The sequence below is a fragment of the Malus sylvestris genome, chromosome 8, assembly GCF_916048215.2.
Source record: "Malus sylvestris chromosome 8, drMalSylv7.2, whole genome shotgun sequence".
NCBI classification, from domain to species: domain Eukaryota; kingdom Viridiplantae; phylum Streptophyta; class Magnoliopsida; order Rosales; family Rosaceae; genus Malus; species Malus sylvestris.
The window spans coordinates 26,518,295-26,537,018 of NC_062267.1; the positions used below are offsets into that span (position 1 = coordinate 26,518,295).

At 36.0% G+C, this 18,724-nt stretch overlaps 3 protein-coding genes across 4 annotated transcripts; 2 read left to right on the forward strand and 1 right to left on the reverse strand.

The window, feature by feature from the left end:
- Positions 1–1,121: 1,121 nt before the first annotated feature.
- On the forward strand, positions 1,122–2,252 carry LOC126631486 (uncharacterized). Its single transcript, XM_050301606.1, has 2 exons — positions 1,122–1,384; positions 1,745–2,252. Exons 1-2 carry the CDS (start codon positions 1,122–1,124, stop codon positions 2,250–2,252), a joined length of 771 nt encoding a protein of 256 aa, XP_050157563.1.
- A 2,657-nt stretch (positions 2,253–4,909) lies between these two features.
- On the forward strand, positions 4,910–10,707 carry LOC126632405 (inositol-tetrakisphosphate 1-kinase 3-like). Of its 2 annotated transcripts, XM_050302812.1 has the most exons (11): positions 5,272–5,290; positions 5,991–6,072; positions 6,256–6,288; positions 6,674–6,895; positions 8,557–8,677; positions 8,845–8,937; positions 9,106–9,225; positions 9,325–9,501; positions 9,837–9,892; positions 9,975–10,059; positions 10,202–10,707. In XM_050302812.1, exons 5-11 carry the CDS (start codon positions 8,635–8,637, stop codon positions 10,288–10,290), a joined length of 663 nt encoding a protein of 220 aa, XP_050158769.1. In that variant the 5' UTR covers positions 5,272–5,290; positions 5,991–6,072; positions 6,256–6,288; positions 6,674–6,895; positions 8,557–8,634; the 3' UTR covers positions 10,291–10,707. The 2 variants fall into 2 exon arrangements, with proteins under 2 accessions (XP_050158768.1, XP_050158769.1); XM_050302811.1 differs by lacking the exon at positions 6,674–6,895 and having other exon boundaries at positions 4,910–5,290.
- A 780-nt stretch (positions 10,708–11,487) lies between these two features.
- On the reverse strand, positions 11,488–12,105 carry LOC126632406 (50S ribosomal protein 6, chloroplastic-like). Its single transcript, XM_050302814.1, has one exon. It carries the CDS (start codon positions 12,041–12,043, stop codon positions 11,684–11,686), a length of 360 nt encoding a protein of 119 aa, XP_050158771.1. The 5' UTR covers positions 12,044–12,105; the 3' UTR covers positions 11,488–11,683.
- Positions 12,106–18,724: the final 6,619 nt, after the last annotated feature.

Sequence of the window (18,724 nt, forward strand, 5' to 3'; positions counted from 1 at the left end):
CAATGTTTTCATAATAACTTATATTCTAACATAAATGTGACGAGGTACTTTGTGATTTTTTAAATCATAGATTTGGACTCTTTGTTCTCTTGAAATGAGAAAGTCTAATAATATGAACCTTGTAATTTTATTGTTTTTTATTCTTTTATTGTAGCTTTAAAAGTTTAAAAAATAAAAAAAAATTATGTCTGTATGGCGCTTTATGATTGGTTGATGGAATCAATAAAAACGAAAATAACAATTTTGCCCCTTCAAATGACAGAAGAATGAGGAAAAATCCAATTAGGACTATAATTGATAACGAATTTCACCACGTGATTACAATTAATAACTTTTTCACCACATGAGTTAATCTAAAAGTAAAGTATCACCACAAGGATCACGAAAAATTTTTGGCCAATTATTTAATACTCATTAGTTTCAAAAATGAAAAATTTAGGGTAAATGACAAAAAACTACCTCAACTATTGGGGTTAAGACAATATCATACCTCATCTTTTAAAATTGACAATGTCATACCTCATGTTTAGAATTTGATCCAATATTATACCTCCGTAAGCTTGGCCGTGAATTTCTCAGTTAAATACTGACTTGGCTTGATCTGGGGCTCAGTTCCTCACCAAGATGGATTCCACGTGGCACCACACCTAATGTTTTCCCGCCAAATGGCATCCAGCTGAGATTCCCAATACGTGGCTTTCTCACAGGATGACATGTGTAAATTCTTTTAAAATAAAAAATTAAAAAAGGTAAGGCAACGTTGTAAAGTGTGCCTTGCGAATTGGTTTTCCCCCTGATATACCAAAATCTTGTCCATCTAATTCATTCCCAATTCTAGAAAAACAAGAACCCTAACCTTAGTTCTCGTGACTCCAAATCTTAAACAATTGGATTAGAAATTCAGTGAAAAACCCAAACCATCTTGTCGACTCGCTTCCCTGACTTCATTGGTGTTGGAAGGGTGTTTCATTTGGGTTCCATTAGCTTCGAAGAAAAATCGAAGGATTCGACATGGGGTGGTATGTGTGCGACGATCTCGATGAAACGATGCCTACCTATTATAAGTTTTTTTTGTGCTTTAGGTGATTCCAAATGCATACTGAACTTGGGCAAACAAGAACATGAAGTCCCATTTGCTAACTGATTTGTACATGGACAGGATAAAACTGAATCTCACATGGCCTACGGATTCTTTTTTAGTAACAGTCGAATCAGAGTGGAATCACAATTGTGGAAAAAGGAAGGCTTACAAGACTTTAGATAGGGCTTTGAAGATCATTGAGGGAAAACATGCAGAGCAATACACAAAGTTGTGGGACTTTGCTGAGGAAGTGAGGAAGACTAACCCTGGAAGCACAGTGAAGGTGAAGTTGGATAGGGGGAGGTTCCAAAGGATATATGTGTGCTTGGGGGCTTGCAAAAAGGGGCTTAAGTCAGGGTGTAAACCAGCGATAGGATTAGATGAATGTCATTTAAAAAGTGTACATGGAGGTCAGCTTCTTTGTGTTGTTGGCATTGACCCAAATGATGAAACATAGGTTATAGCGTATGCAATTGTAGAAATGGAGAATAAGTCCAGTTGGATTTGGTTCTTATAGTTATTGGTCGTTGATGTTGGGATTGTCAATCAAGGGGGATGGACATTTATCAGTGATCAGCAAAAGTGGTTAATTCCGACCTTTTAAAAAGTCCTCCCTAATTCCCACCATAGATTTTGTGTGTGACATTTGTATACCAACTTCAGAAATTTGTTTAAGGGGAAAACATTGAAGGATGCTTTGTGGTCAATAGCCAGAACAACAACAGTTCCCTACTTCAAAAACGCAATGGAGGATATGAAGAAGCTTGATGAAAAAGCCTACAATTGGTTGGTGAAGAAGTCTACACATCATTGGAGCAAGTCCAATTTTGAAACATACCCCAAGTGTGACATGTTGCTGAACAATCTCTGTGAAAGTTTCAATGTTGTCATACTTGTGCCGAGACAAAAACCTATTGTCACCATGCTACTCCTTATTCACACACTTTTGATGAAGAGAATTCAGATGAGAAGGGATATAATGGTGAACAAGGTTGGAGATCTCTGTCCTAAAATCAAGAAGAAATTGGACGAAGCCAAAATTCAAAGTGGCAGGTGCATTGCACAATGGTCAGGGGGCGCTAAATTTCAAGTTGATGTTGGAGAAGGGGAGCAATATGTGGTTGACTTGGTTGAGAAGACCTATTCTTGCAGAAAGTTTGGCTTGACATGAATCTCATGCAACCATGCAATAACAGCCTAAATTTCAAGAGAGAAAAACTGAAAGACTATGTCGATGCTTATTATTCGAAGGCACGGTACTTTGAGGTGTATTCTCATTTAGTAATGTCGATGAATATGATGTCTTTGTGGAAGGAAACTGATAACCAACCAATATTGCCTCCTACATATACAAGGCAACCTGGAAGGCCGATGAGGAGGAGAAACAAGGAAGCTGCTGAGAGGTACAATAAGGGTGAACAAACTCCCACAAACCCAACCAATAATCTTCAATGTCCTCCTTAGCCACTTAAGCTAAGAAGGAAAGGGCAAGATGTACTATATGCAACAAGGAAGGTCATAATACAAGAACCCATCATAGACATCTTCCTCCAAGGGAGAAAACATGTAACATTTTCTACTTTATGTGGTTTTTAAAATCCTTTAACATCATATCAGACTCTTAATCCTTTAAATTGTTTTGTAGGCATCCACATTTGTTCAAGGACAATCACCATCAACAAATTCAGCTCAAACTGCACCTAAAAAGAGGACAAGGAAAACAAAGGTAAAAACTTAACCATTTCCTTAGTTGTAAAACATTTGGATTTAGTTAAAAAGCTTGCTTGGTCTCAAATGAACTATGGATTTAGGCATCACAATCAGTAGCTAAATCACCTAGAAGCATCAAGCAGAGAAAGACCAAGCAAACCCATAACTGAATCATCAAAGGCACCAAGCACAGAAATACCAAGCAATCCAGCCACGTTTTTTGCACAGATGGTTGTTTTTTGTAAAGGAATTGTAAAGTTAGAACATGTTTTATGCATCCAGTACGTATTTTGTGAATTGAATGGATGATGTAGCAGGTTTTTATGAATTCAGTAGGTTTTGTAATGTTGGTTGGATATGCTAGATGAATTATGTTAGTTTTTTGAACAAGTTTAAGAATTTCTGGTTAATTAAGCAGGTTTTATGCTTAATTTGGTCTATTTCATGTTTTTCTTGGAAATGATGAGTAGTTTGTGCTTGAATACACTTGTTTTGTTGTGATTATATCATTATTTTTTGAGTGAGATTTTTCTAATTTGAGGTCAAGGATAATAATCTGTCCTTAAAATGGAAGATCATATTTGTTTCAATTTTTTGCGGGAAAATTTGAATTTCAAATTTGAAAATTTGAAATTCAAATTACCAAAAAAAAAAAAATCAAATATATTTTTAGGAAAACTAATAAAAGGGCTTGAAAACTTTGAGTTTTAATGATAAGGACAAAATAAAAGGTAAAGTGAATAGTACCAGGATTGACTTTTTAGTGTAAAAATGTGGTTTTTTGTTAAAGTGAACAGTACCAGGTGTTTTTCGTTAAAGTTCCCTATATTTTTTTGATGTGGATGCCATTTGGTGGGAAAACATTGGATGTGGTGTCACCTGGAATCCATATGGGCGATGAACTGGGCCTTGGATCAAGTCAGGTTAGCATTTAACTAGGGAATTCACGGACAAGCTAACAGAGGTATAACACTGAACTATATTCTAAACATGAGGTATGACATTGTCAATTTTAAAAGATGAAGTATGATACTGTCTTGACCCCAATAATTGAGGCAATTTTTTGTAATTTACCTAAAAATTTAATACAAGAACGATAACAAGGAACCCTAACTTTCTCACCCACCACTCATTTTTGAGTTTTGTGAGCGAATATGTCGTCACTCAAAGTATGCTTCTTGACGCAATAGAGGTGGATTGAGTCTTTGTGCCTACTATGATTATCTAGATGATGTTGATGTACCCATATTTTTATATAGCCCTTATAACTAGTAACTAGTGGGAGTGCTCATTTGTTGCCGAATTATAAACACAAATTTCTTTTTCATAAACAATTTGGCCCATCAGAATTACATTTTACATATCGAACGACATTAGGAAGAACAAACAAAAATTAGGATCGATGTAATTGTTCTTAACCAATTGAGTTGTAAACTTTTTGTTTGGTAAACAAATACATTGTCTTTTTTTCTAAAAGAACATAGAGGTGCTATTTAATGTGCAATGAGTAAGATAAAAGAATAACTTAGGACTGTTTTGAAATTGCTTAAATTTTTTATATTTTAAATTAGGACCTTAATTGTGTTTGGTAAATTAAAAAAAAAAAGTCTCAAAATTATGCGTCCAAAATAGCAGAAAGCATAAGCAGCTCTATACATGCTTCTCAAAAAGCGTTTTTTTCATTGTAGGCAGGTGAATAATACCAACTAATGAAACTTTTATATCGACAATACTACCCATCTTTTGTGTGTGTGTTTTTTTATGCAAATAGCACTCTAGCCACCATAGTTTACCTAACACTAACATGTTTTTTTATCACAACTGTCATTCTCACATCACAACATAAACAATTTTGAATAAAAAACACAGCAACCCAAACTAACCCTTACACGGCATGAGTATTTTACGATATAACATTTTGTGTTAATAAAATAAATACACATGAACAAATCTCGTGAAAATAAAATAAAAACACGTGATTAATTAAAATTTATACATATCTTTATTTGATTAATACAGTACGTTATCTGGGACGATAAACGCGTGGGGTGGGGGCATTCAAATTCCGATTTTACTTGGCACCGTAAGCAAATCATTTTACTTTTTTGGTCGGAGGCCAAATCTTATTTAAACTCTTATTTCCACATTTCGTATTTCATCAATTTCGCTCTCATCACATACACAATTTACGCACATTACAAAACCATCGTCATCACCTTCACTTGTCTCTGTTCCTCTCTGCCTCTCTTGCTCTCTCTGTCGCATCAGACGCCATTAAACCTACCAGATCTTCAGTACCCAGGAGTTAAATTTTTGAAATTATCTTTCCATGGTGAGAGAAATGAGGGAGGAAATGACGTACGGAATCGAAGAAGGTGAGAGGGAGGAAGAAGGTGGGTTCCCTAATACCAGTCATAAGAGATTGGTGGTGGTGGGTTACGCTCTTACCTCTAAGAAGATTAAGAGCTTTTTGCAGCCAAAGCTCGAAGGTTTAGCTAGGTAATTAATATCTGTTTGTGGACCTTAATCACAATTTGATAATCTGAAAAACCCTTATGTTTATGTTTTCTGATGTGCCCATGAGGATTGATTTGCGGACTGAATTTGTTGTGATGTGGGGTTTTTCCGATCTGGAATATTCCAGTCCCTACTGTCATTTTTGTTTGGCTGGCGAGAAAGTGAAAGAAAGTTGCGGAATATTCTAACCATCAATTATTTCTCGACCAAGTCCTGAGATTTTTTATTTTTTATTCTTTAGGAGTTAAGGGCACGCAAAAGTTGTGTGCTTTTAAGTCATTTTCCAAAGACCCATTTATTAGAAATGCAATCACGTTTGTAATCTGGGTTTAATCCAAAATATAAAATTGTAAATTTGTTTTTATGGAAATTGCTAATCTGTGTTCATACGCATTTGCCAGAATTTGAATTTCTAACAAGTTTCAAAATTATGAATATGCTTTGTGTCACTTGCATGTGTACCAAGATTAGTGGTTGAATGTTAAATTTTCCTTTTCAATACTATTCAATTAGTGTGGATTTTTTCCTTCTCTTAATTTCCTTGTGATGGATAGCTTTGATTCGGAGTTTCCGTGTTGGAGTTATGTCTTTGCTCTTTCAAGTAATGGTGATGTTGTCATGCAGTGTTTACTCAGGTGTTTCCTTACTAAGTGTAATATGTTGTTTTGTTTGTTTAATGCAGAAACAAGGGGATATTGTTTGTTGCTATTGATCATAACAAGCCCCTTTCGGATCAAGGCCCTTTTGACATAGTGCTGCATAAGGTTAGGAAATTTCCTTTAATCAGTTGCTTATCTTGTTCGTTTCCAACCCGTACGATGAGGGATTTAGTAAAAGTCTTCTTCCCGCTGTATTCATTTCACCATTCATACCCACTATTGATTTTGGTCTGATAAATGTAGATGGTCAAGAGTAACTCATACATTTTTATCGTTTCTCTCTTGCAGCTGTCTGGAAAAGAGTGGCGCCAGATTCTTGAGGTTGGTTTCTGTAAATTTCATCATTTTATAGCCTTAAGAACTTATATTCTAGACTGATTTGTCTTGAAACCACACTTGCTGCTTAAATTCAATATCCTCATCTTGTGCATGACATCATTTATACATTGTACGGGATCAAATAATCACTGACTTGTTGGTTGGCAACCAGAATGTTAAAGCTTAGAACTTATTCCTGTCTGACGACACGTGCAGAGTGCTTCTCTTTCCTTCGTCATGAATTATGACTCTGTAGTTGAGGTCGAGGCCTCAAGCCAGCAAGTGATGATGTTTCTACTTCCATGGCCATCTAGCTGAGTTTTTCAGGTTTTCTAAGCATTTTCTTGTGGAAGATTCGTGATTCTCTTCAATGGGTTCATGTTTTCAGGGTATAACTAACCCTCACTGTCAGCTGAATGGGAGTTAGCGAACTTGAAGTGATGTGAGTGAATTTAGATTTGGTACACCTGCTTTTGAGTGTCTAGGGCGCTATAAGTTCTAGGATAAGGTCTGCAAAAACCCATCCTCAAAATCCTATTTCGGGCGCTGGTTGTGATGGCTGGTCCAACATTTGGGTGCATTTAGATTGCTGGCCCTCGATTATACACTGGTAGGATTATAGCTGCAAACTTTCCTATATTGGCTGGATTGATGTTTTATGTTATAACTTGTAGTTGCTTGTGCTTATGGGAGAGTATTAAGTAGTAGATTAAACAACTTAGTATGTTTGGTAATTGATTAAAATCTTGAACGACCTCAGCATGAACCATATACAAATTATATCCTGATTTCTGTTATTTTCTTTCCTTCCATGGCATGTAAACTACTTCTTTGTTGTTTAGAAAAAATCCGTGACATGTAAAGGTCATGTGGAATGATGATTATGCAACTAACACTTTGGACTAATCAGAATTATTATTATTTTGGTGGGCTCGATCATAGTCATTGTGATTGTGGGTAATGTGTCCAAAAGCATGGTTATGTTTTCTGGACAAATGTTGTGAGTGTCACTCAATAACTACCTTTTATTGTTTCTACTAGTGGTTTTCACAAATCAAATTTCAAGTCAGTAATTGATGATCTATGTTGTGTACAATTGACCCATTGTCAGCAGCCTGCATTAGGCTTATAGTATTATGAAACTTCAGTTAACATGTAATTAGCATGGTATCTCTTGTCATGCAATACTTTTTCTGTGAAGTCCTTTCTCTATATATCTTGGAAATTGTTTGGTTTTCTATCAGTATACTGAATTCTAATCTTCAGATCCAAAACACTCAGTTTAATAGGAAGTGAATATTAAGTTATTAACATGTCCATTGTGTCCCAAATAGGATTCTTTGGTTCTATGACCTGTAATCAGTTACAGTAAACACAATTTATTCAATCTATCTGATATAGGATCATTTACTTTTTTCCTCTGCTTATGCCTGCTAGTATTCCAAAACCTTAATGAGGATGAGGATGTTACTTTAGGTTTGTACTACAACTTTCATAAGTTTTGAAACAAAGGGTTTAAGAAGGAATATTTTACGTTTGCCAAATGTTGGAAATTCTGGTGAAAGTTGATTGATCGTTGTTTCCGTGTTAGACTACCGTATTTGACTATTTTCTTATTTATACATCTTTGTGATCAGTAACAATGATTTTCTGTTCAGTTTTGCTTTGTGTTGAATAATGAGGGAAGGTGGTGCACATACATATCCACATTCAAGTTGTTTTCTGGAACAATAGTTTGCACAATCCAATCCTGTTTTAAATGGACATTTCAAGTCCTTGTCAAAATTTTATTGTGTAATTACGTTAACAATGGGACAATAAGGGTTCAATCTATTCTTTAAAACTGGACCAGAACGACTCTCTTCCCCCTCGTCATTTTTTGTCCATGTGCTGCACTGTCCTTGTATGCAAAAGACTCAAGTATTTATACATAGCACTGTATTTTGTTTGCTTTCTTCTCCACTTATGTTCTTGAAAGAAGCTATTGGAAGGCTGGCATTTTGTTCTATGTACGATTCATCATGGCCTAGGTTCATTTTCGTATTTGTAGAAATATGATATGGACTGGAATTGTATGTTTGCTTTAAAGGTGATAGATGACATCTTATGCAAAGTCCAGGTTTTTTTGTTTGTTTGTTTGAGGGGTACTGTTACTGGAATTTGGTCGGATTGCTTTACTCATTTAAATCCTTATTGTTTTGTAATATTTGTTATGTGCTTTGTAGAATTTGGGTTGTACTCCCTTGACAACCCTTTTTCTTCCTTATATAGGACTATAGGCAAACACACCCAGAAGTCACCGTTCTTGATCCTCCTGATGCCATACAACATTTACACAATCGTCAATCCATGCTCCAGGCTGTTGCTGATTTGAACTTGTCTGACTCTTATGGTAACTTCTGTGCCTTTTGTTCAAATGTTGGATTACCCGAGAATAGTATTTTGCTTGAACTTTGGCTCACACGTTTTAGTCTGAGAGTCGGGTTAAATTATAAGCGTGGCAACTGAAATTTTGTCCTTAGTGATGCTAAAGGTAGTGCTATTGATGAATTCATGCAGGCAAAGTTGGGGTTCCCAAACAGTTGGTTGTTAAGAAAGATGCATCGTCCATCCCTGATGCTGTTGCAAATTTTGGGCTGAAACTACCCATTGGTATGGTTAATGTATTGTAGTAATTAGTTATAGTAAATTATCAGGATCATTTGCTTACCCATTGGTGTTATGTTACTTAAGTATTTTCTGTTAAGAGACATAAGTTCCATATCTGTAATTTTTTTCTGGCCAGTCTTTTTTGATAAATGTACTGATTTTATGTTTCAGTTGCAAAGCCACTGGTCAATGATGGAAGCAAAAAGTCACATGAATTATCACTTGCTTACGATCGGTACTCTCTCCAAAAGCTTGACCCTCCTCTTGTTCTTCAGGAGTTTGTAAACCATGGTATGCAACTAAGATCCGTATAGTTTCTTATCATTATGTCCTGAGTAGCAGCACAAGCATATAATAATTATTGAACTTTCACTTGTTTCCTGGTTATAGGAGGCGTTCTTTTTAAAGTCTATATAGTTGGTGAAGCTATAAAAGTGGTCAGGCGTTTCTCTTTACCGGATGTTACGAAACGAGAGCTCTCCAAAACGGCTGGAGTATATCGTTTTCCGAGGGTTTCTTGTGCTGCAGCGTCAGCAGATGATGCAGATCTGGACCCATGCATTGCTGGTGAGTTTTCCTGTCCAGGAATTCAGGTTCTTCCATTGCATGTTTACAAGTTTTGCATTTACTGGCTTTCAAACATAAAGTTTGTGTTTTTTTGCTGGATTTTGGACTCTTGAGTATAATTTGGCATTGGTTAAAAAAAAACAAATTAAATTGGCTGGTCGTTGGTATTTGAAAGGGTTGAGCCGGCAACTGGGGAATGAACAGTAAAATTCAACATTTCTTTATGTTTTTTGTTAGGCGCCAATTACTATTGTAGTGGTTTTGAAATTTCTATCTTGGCTGTGAAGTTTAAATGCAGGGTTCTCTAATACCTGTAATTACTATTTTGCTTGCAGAACTTCCTCCGCGACCATTACTTGAGAAACTTGCCAAGGAACTTCGCCGTCGACTGGTAACTCACACTTTTCACTGTGGTTTTATGCCATGGCCAGGTTGGAAGTTGGAATTAATGAGTTTGTCCTGTCTTTATATAGGGTCTGCGATTGTTCAACTTGGATATGATCCGAGAGCATGGGACCAGAGATCGGTTTTATGTCATTGACATTAACTACTTCCCAGGTAAGTGAATAATCTTTCTCAGTTATCAATTTACTGCTGACTGAGTTCAGCGTCTTATTTACATCAGTATGTTGACTTTATCGATTGCACAAACAGCAGTCATTTGTATGGTTGTTAAACTGGCCTTGGAACTTTTTTGCAGGGTATGGGAAAATGCCGGAATATGAGCACATATTCACGGACTTCCTCTTAAGCCTGGTGAAGGGGAAGCTCAAAAAGAGATCTGGCTGAAAACTTTTCCATCGACTCTGCTTCGAGGTGACAGTCTTAACGCAGATAGCAAAGCACCTAAATAAGATTCTGCAGGGCAAGGTTCCGTCCCACGTACAGTGACTGGTGTGGATCCCTGCCGATGGCTGAAGGAGTATGTTTGTCCGTACATTCAAGTTGCTAACGGGAGATGTTCAGCCCGGAATAATGCATCGTGTACAGAGTTCTCATAAATCTAACGGCTCTGTTTGTTGGTTCATTTTCTTCCTACTCGCTTGCGATGTTGGCAGGTAACGTGAGCAGCTGCTGATTACACAATCACATACTTTGTGGCGTTTTTTATGTAGGACGTGCATATATCCCTGCGATGTATCAGTTTAATTTCGGATTTGATCTGCATTTTCATTTTTTAAGCTAATAAAGATCGAAAAGATGCAATTCTAGTGTCCCTTCGTTTCTTTAACTCATCCCTTTTCTATTTCTTGAAAGTTTATGATGCACCATCGTTTCCATTAACGTAAACGAGCTTTTAGAACACGAAAACCGCGGCGATTCGAGGGCTCGATTGTTTCTGTCGGCATCATCCGGGTTCCGGTTGTGCCTTATTATGGTCTGGTGATCAAATTGCGATCATGTTAGCTTGTGTGTTGGTTTCACGCCAGCAATCAAAATCTGCCTTACCTCTCTATCTCTATGCCTTGCGTGCGTCCGTATCAAGAAACGAAAATCGCGTTAAGAGTTTCAAGACTAACCAAAACTCTGTAGAATTTAGTAGATTGTGCTGATTTCGAGTTCGTATCAAGCAACTCTGATCCCCTGTTTGTATAAAATTCGTGTTTTACGACCGTGCCATCCTGAATTATCGTTATTTTATGATATGTTTGGACAATAAAAATAAACTTGTGATTTTGACAAAACTTCAGATTCTCTAAACGCTAATTCTCTTGTTTGTATTACCAAGCAATGGAGAGGGAGACTTGAGAATTTTAAAATCATAAATCTGAAGTTTAAAATGAAAATATCGATATGTGATTTTGTGTAAATATTGATAGATATCGATATTGGTTATTTTCAATGGAAATGATGAAAATTTAAAATGAAACCTTAATGAATATCAAACATTTCGAATTTCTCCGATGTAAGGTGAAGTTTAGATTTCACTCCCCTTCCTATTTCCTTGTCTGATTTTTCCAATATTTCCCCATTTCTGCACTTGCATTTTGAAATCTAAAGTTTCTTAATATCCAAACAAATGAGTACAAATTCTGATAATTCAATTTAAACAAGTAAATATAAATTAAAATTAAACAAACAGAAAACAAACTTCAAATCTCCAAACTTTAAATTAAACAAAACAAAACATAATAACATGGATTAATTGAGGTAAATAAGAAGCTCTGCTGACTGAGACCGACTACTCAGTAGAGGAGGACTCTTCCGGAGAAGATGCAGAAGCAGAAGCAGCTTCGTCGGCACTAGAGAGCAAGGTCCACTCGGCAGGGAGAGGAGGGAGGGGGGCGTACACAGTGGGCTTGCGCTTAACGTCCCACGGCTGCGTTTTGCGCGGCCGAGTCTTCCGGTGGTGCGCAGTCGCCTTCTTCTGTGGCCTTGACGAGCACTCTATCACGAACCCATCACCACCGCCGCCGTTACCGGTGGTTGAGCCGCGCCATGGGGCCGAACTGGTCACACCAAACGACGCCGTCGCAGATGGGTTCTTCACGGGCACACCCACCGCGACGAATTGAGACCCCAACACAGCTGAGACTGACATCTTCGCTTCGCTTGGGTTGCTCTTGCTTTTGCTCCTCTGTTTGTTCGTTCGGGGATAACGTTGAGGATACCACATTTATCCTTATTTGTCTTGGACCTTGGGTGTTTAAATGGGCCTTTTGCTTTGCTCATTGGGTCCAATTCAACAATATGAGCAGCCACCAATCTTGCCATTTCCTTGGTTTTTGAAAACTTTAACGAAAAGTTCGCGGTACTGTTTACTTTAACGAAAAACTATATTTTTACACTAAAAAGTTAATCCTGTTACTATTCAATTTACCCTTTATTTTTTCATTTTCGTTAAAACTTAAAATTTTCTAGTAATTTTTCATTAGTTTTCCTTAGTTTTTTTTCCTTTAGCGTAACGATAGCAATTCTATACTCATTTAAAAAAAAGTATATACAAAAAAGACTCTAAATAAAAAAAAACAAGGTCAGCTTGGGCTAATCTAATGGCTACCATATTGCCACTTAGTATTACGGTCTATTTTCTCTTTATATGTAAGTGAGAGGTCTTAAATTCGAAAGACGAATTTGAACCATACTTTTACTGACCCATTGTGAGGTACAGGTACACCGACAACCCTCATTTTTTAGTATAGATTATATCGTTTGTTAAAAAAAAAAAAATAACCACCATATCGGTGGATTTTTAGATTTCCATCAAATTCAAATGGCTAAATAGCCAAAATGACCAAAATGATAGATGATGGACAATCTCAGGGACCACTTTTGTCGATTTAAAATGTTAGGGACCAAAGTGATGAGTTATGCAAATCTCATGGACCATTTTAGCTATTTAGCCAATTCAAATTTAAAAAAAAAAAAAGCCACCAGAAGGTACTTTCAATCAATGCATCACAGTTGAGCTATACCGAAGATTAATGAGGTCAGAGAACACTTGGAAAGTCTTTACGTGTAAGGAAACAGGGGTCATAACTGGTGTCTTCTGCAACCTCTATGTTTCAGTTGATGAACATAGCCAAGATATGGTGGAGAATATGTGTGGGATTACTGTCAACAGGTAAGCTAATGTCGAATTTGGTGTCAAGCCCTAATTTGTTTGCGAAACACTCGATATAGAGAGTCACTAGAAAATATGCACGCGCGTTGCTTCGGGAACCAGCTGTTTCAGGCTTAATCGGATGAATTACAAAAATTCAAGTAAACCCGTAAACTCTCAACTCCTCAACACCATCACTCTCCCACCATTGTTTGTAATTCACCTCTTCTTCAAGCTTTTTTTATTACAAATTTATATATAACAAAATGAATGGTCCATTTCGAATCATATATACATAGGCAGAAAGGCAAAAACTAAACTCCCACCACATAAGTTAATCAGTAACCAAACAAAGCAAAATTCTTGGAGACCAAAACAAACCCAATTGAATTTTCAAGCAAGTTATTGTAATTGAAAAAAAAAACATATATTTAAGTGCCCAAAATTTAAGCTTTGCACCATATTTTGTTCTTCTAACACAAGTAGTTTTCCGGCCTTTAGGTAGTTTCTATGGCTTTCGATCAATAGTTGTACCTATATACACAAAAGTAAAATATTCGATTCTAACATCCTTAATTTAGAGCTTTGCTTCATGTACCACCTAAACGAAACAATTAGCAAATAAATTAATTGCATATTTCATCATCACCCATATACACATTATCAAGAAATATAACAAATTGCATGTTCTCTTTCACCAATTTAAGCATTGAACGAACTCTTTCTCTCTCTCTCTACAACCAATTTTAACCTTTAGTAATAAAAAAAAAAACAAATTATGAGCACCGACTAAAAAGGTCAACAAAAAGGAAAATTCATACTTCTAAACTTAGTGGAAAAAAACATGAAGTCAGAATGAAACATATTTTTTTTTCTCTAATACGCATAAGAAACAGAACATTTTCATTTAACAATAACCCTGAAAATGTCTTTCTATTCAAGTACGTTGGCCCAAAATTAAAAGTGATAGATGATTTCGAACAATTTACTTTGTAGCTATCATTAACATTACAAACTTTTTTAAGTAATGTAGACAGACTTGTTTAGTTGCATCAACCACCTCAGTTTCCAATTGACATACCAATTTATGGTCCACTGCCCTTTCTTTTTCAAACAATAAATCTAAAACATTTATATAACCAAATGCATCCGGTAATAGAAAACTAAGTAGATGTCCTAGGAAAGTTCTTGCACATTCACATAGCAAAGGGTTGCGTGAGAAAACGTATCTAAAGAAAAAGTATATTAGGGTACCTCATTTGCATTATATTTCAAGGGTGTAGCAGGATAGGCTTCAGGCAGTAATCTTTCTTCTGCTATTTCCTTCACGGTTTGTAACTCATTCGTGAGTTTCGTTGCAAGACATTCAAATGAATATAAATATATTATTGTTCACTTGTATGACAAAACAACAAATTTATAATTTATCTGATAAATTATCAAGGAATATCATATATAAATGACAAAACCAAATTATAGTTATTGCAATGATTTCAGCTTTGTTTATTTTTCTTTTATAATGGTCATGTATATGCGTTAATTTCTTATGAACTATTATTTGGTTCAGTCTATAATCTTCAGTCGAACATTTCAACCATCAATACCAAATCTTCGATCCATTGAAACTACGTATTAAATCTTCTTGGCCTAACTTCGCTTCCAAATCCAATTCACCACGTGAGGGAAGGATTTATGAGGGGGTACCGTCATTGATCATTGAAACAAAAAGCCAAGAAGTATAATACAACTGAGACTAAATTTGTGCAAGCATAGTTTCATTTCCTATTAAATGTGTTCCCAATTTAATAGGCCATTACTACTTAGCAAAACAATTTAGTTTTCGTATCGAAACCAACATAAATCTAAGCAACATACACATTTTAATGGTAAATAAATCGAAAAGCAGATTAATAACCACATTAAAAATTCCCCCAGATTAAATAGTGATGTTACCTCACCAGCAAAGCGGAAGAGTGGTGTGCGGTTGCGTTGTTGCCTTGTACCAAGAAGGACGACGACGCTTAGGACAACATTTGCTTATCGTTTAACCAGAAATTACATGTCGGATTTTTGAAACTCATCGGAAAAATGCAAATGTTAGGATTACTTTTGATTAATTAGGATTACTTTTGATTAACCTTAAAATGATTTGAAAGAATAAGGAAAAAATATTGACATGTTTGAGGTTCATTTCTTCACTCTGACACTCACTCTTATGCCTACCATAATCTTAAACATTATTTACTTTTTCCTAATTCGTTTTATATTTCAGCAACAGCACTACTGCATCTGCCAAGTATTTTGTTGGAGAAGGGGTCATATACAAATCTACTAATCTTTTTTGTTATCATAATAGCATGATCTACCTGTAATGGAGGTGGGGTGGTCAGTTGTGGCCCACAACTTGTGGGGGTGTCTGGGTGTGTGCGTGTGCGCGCGTGTGCGCGCGTGTGTGTGTTCAGTAACCATAAGTTAATCATATATCAATATAGCACATCTGCAATTCAACCTATCCAATTCAAAGTAGCACATCTCTAATTCAACATATTCAATTCAAATTAGCACATATCCAAATTCCAATTCAATAAACCACATATCCAAATCAATTCAAACTAAATACCTAATATTCAATCACATATCCAATTCAAACTACATGGCTAATATTCAATAACATGTCCAATCTTTAAGCACATTTACAAATTCCAAATCAAAATACCACATATCCAATTCAAAATACCATGGTTCTAATTTAAACAAGATACCTATTCCAATCCAAATTTCAATTCAAAATACTACGATTCCAATCCAATTCACAATACCACAATCCAAAATCCAAACAAACCCCAACCTAACCCTAATCAGCAAATTTCTCAATCAAACACCACTCAATCACCCATAAAAAAATCAGGTTATTTTGACATTTACAAAGCCCGCTCTTTAGGAACTTAGGTTCTTTTCTGCATAGATCCCTGCCCTTTATCAATGATAGTTGATTTTCCTGCTAAGGTGTAGACCATGCCTAGAATTGACAATGGTTGGGAAAATTGGGAGACCACTCGCAAACATTAGCTAAAACAGTTTTAGAACACTATAAAATCTACTTAGTAGCAGAACATAAACATCAAAATCCAACACAAAGACAAAGCAGCATACCAGTTCTCTATCTTGTATGCTCTTTTCAGCTGGATCGTCTTAACTCGTTTCAAAACTTCTCCTATGTGTTCTGTTTTATCCTACAAATTTGTTAACTCAACTTAACAAGAAACACTCTAATTCTTTTGTTAGCCAAAATTAAGCCGAAAATTGTCAATCCCATAAAAAAGTGCATCTTTTTCGCTGTATTTTTCCAGACTTTCTCGACCACCAAAACAGCAGATAATCACATGAATTTAAGTAACAAAAGAAGGAACCAAAAGAAACAGAAAAGTACCTAAAGACATTCAAGGGTCGGAAAACTGGTTGATTTGGACGCCCGGAATCTGAGCTGAGCTATAAGCTGAAATGGAGGTGGGGTGGTGAGTTATGAGGGTGTCTGGGGTGTGTGTGTGTGTTCAGTATAACTGCTTTTGTGTTTTATGGCTAGTGTATATAGTGGACGAAACAGAGAAATCAAGGGAGGAAACAGAGAAATCAAACTCTCCCATACCTCCCTCAGCCTTCTCCAACCCGGGTTAAAACTCAAATTTCTACTTCTATTCCATCTCAAACTCCACCAAGCTAAAATGTGGCCTAAAACCTAAATATCAAATAGAAGCCAAATTTAGCCCAGGATTAGTGGGGTTAGACCACCATATATGTATATTTTATTTAGTTTTATATTTATAAATTCATTAAATCCAACAGTTAAGATCTAATTTGATGAAATTCAACGGTAAAAAAAAATTTAACGGTCCAAATTTAAATCTAATAGTTAAAATAATTATAAAAAAAAATCTTTCATTTGTTTCATATTGTTTAACAAGTTTCATGGTGTCGATTAGTGATTTTTCAGTATTTGTTAGAATTTAGATATTTTTAGGTTAAAATGTTCATAAAATTAAATTATGATAGTCTACATAATTTTTTATTTAAAAAAAAAGTTACTTTAAGAAACAAATTAATTTAAATTCATTCTTTAATAATCTGGAACTAAAATTTTAGATCAAAAAAGTTGGAGCAAAAATTTCTGAACTAAAATCTAAATTTTATGAGTTAAAAATTTTAGGTTTTATGCTAAAATGTTGGAGATGGTCTCAGTAACCCTTTCCTGACCGACCAACCCCACAAACTGAAATTCCAAAAGGAACCCTACCCCTAGCCCTTCTCTCACCCACGACTTTTCCATCTCTCCTATTCTCTCGGCCATTTTGCAAGTTGCAGGTTTAGGCTCTGTGGATGAGTCACCGCATCCACCTCACTCCAACCAAAACAAACCCAGCCACAGCCCAAACCCAAAAAAATAAACCCCAGCCCGAACCCAAACCGTCCACAAAGCCCACTCATAAAGCAATGGCATGGTTGTAATTAAACTAAAATTCGGATGCAAACACTGTTCATTTGAATAGTGCCAATTGCAATCCTTACTTTAGACTAAAGTAATTTCCAAATCAATAGTTGATTGGATCATGGGGCCCGTTGTAGCAGCTCTACTGCCAACACAAACGATTCCATGACACGCCAGTTTTATAGCAGTTGGATTTTCAACGGCCAAATGATCCTAACTGTATAAAAAATTACCATTGGTGCAGCGTGGCCTTTTTGAGTGCGTTATTTTTAGATTAGTAGAGAAATCAACAATTAGGATTTTTTTTATAACAAAAGTACGATATTCATTAAGCAAATCATAATTCATACAAATAGAGGATAGTGTGTAAAATGGACCTTGATAGTGTGCAAATCAGAATTCATACAAATAGAGGATAGTGTGTAATATGTGATGTATCACCTCGTATGCCGATCACAAAAAAAAAATCTATCGTCACGCCGCGACTGAGTATTTATGAATCACAGCCGGATGGTACATATGGCGTTTGAGGGATCCATCACCTGTGAACAGAGTTGGGCGGTTGAGCAAAAATAAATAAATAAAGAAACACGACCATATTCATGCCTAACTAATGAGTATGACCCACGTGTTTGCCCGTCTGTCATCATGTGGCACAGGGGGAAGAAGCAGCACACAGATTTGCTAGTTACATACTTGGCATACAGAGCCGCACATTCCATCCTCTCTCAATCCCATAGCTGGAGAGATTAAACACCCTTATTAATATTACCGGGGAGACGCCAAATAGCTTGAACTTGTAATTAAGCAGAGTATTAAAATAATTAATTGTCTTGATAAAGTCTAACCAAGTGAAATTATGGTGATCTTGATCAGTTCATCTTGGGTGATATCACACTAAGTGCACCTTTAAGTTCTTGGATTAGTAGGAGAGTCACTCAGTACTACGGTCTAGTGGTATTCCTTTTCATTTGGAAGTAAAAAATTTTAGGTTCAAATATCGTAGATGGTAAATTTGATATCAAATTAGTTGTCTATTGTGTGATTTTGCCGAAATTTTTCTTATTAATGTAAAAATATCGATGTTTTAAAAAAAATATTACAGACACAGAATAGGTTTATAGGCGGCAGTGAAAAGACAGGTGGGGTCCCACTGGAGGAGAGAGAAAAAGGGGAGAGAGAATTGTTTCTATTCA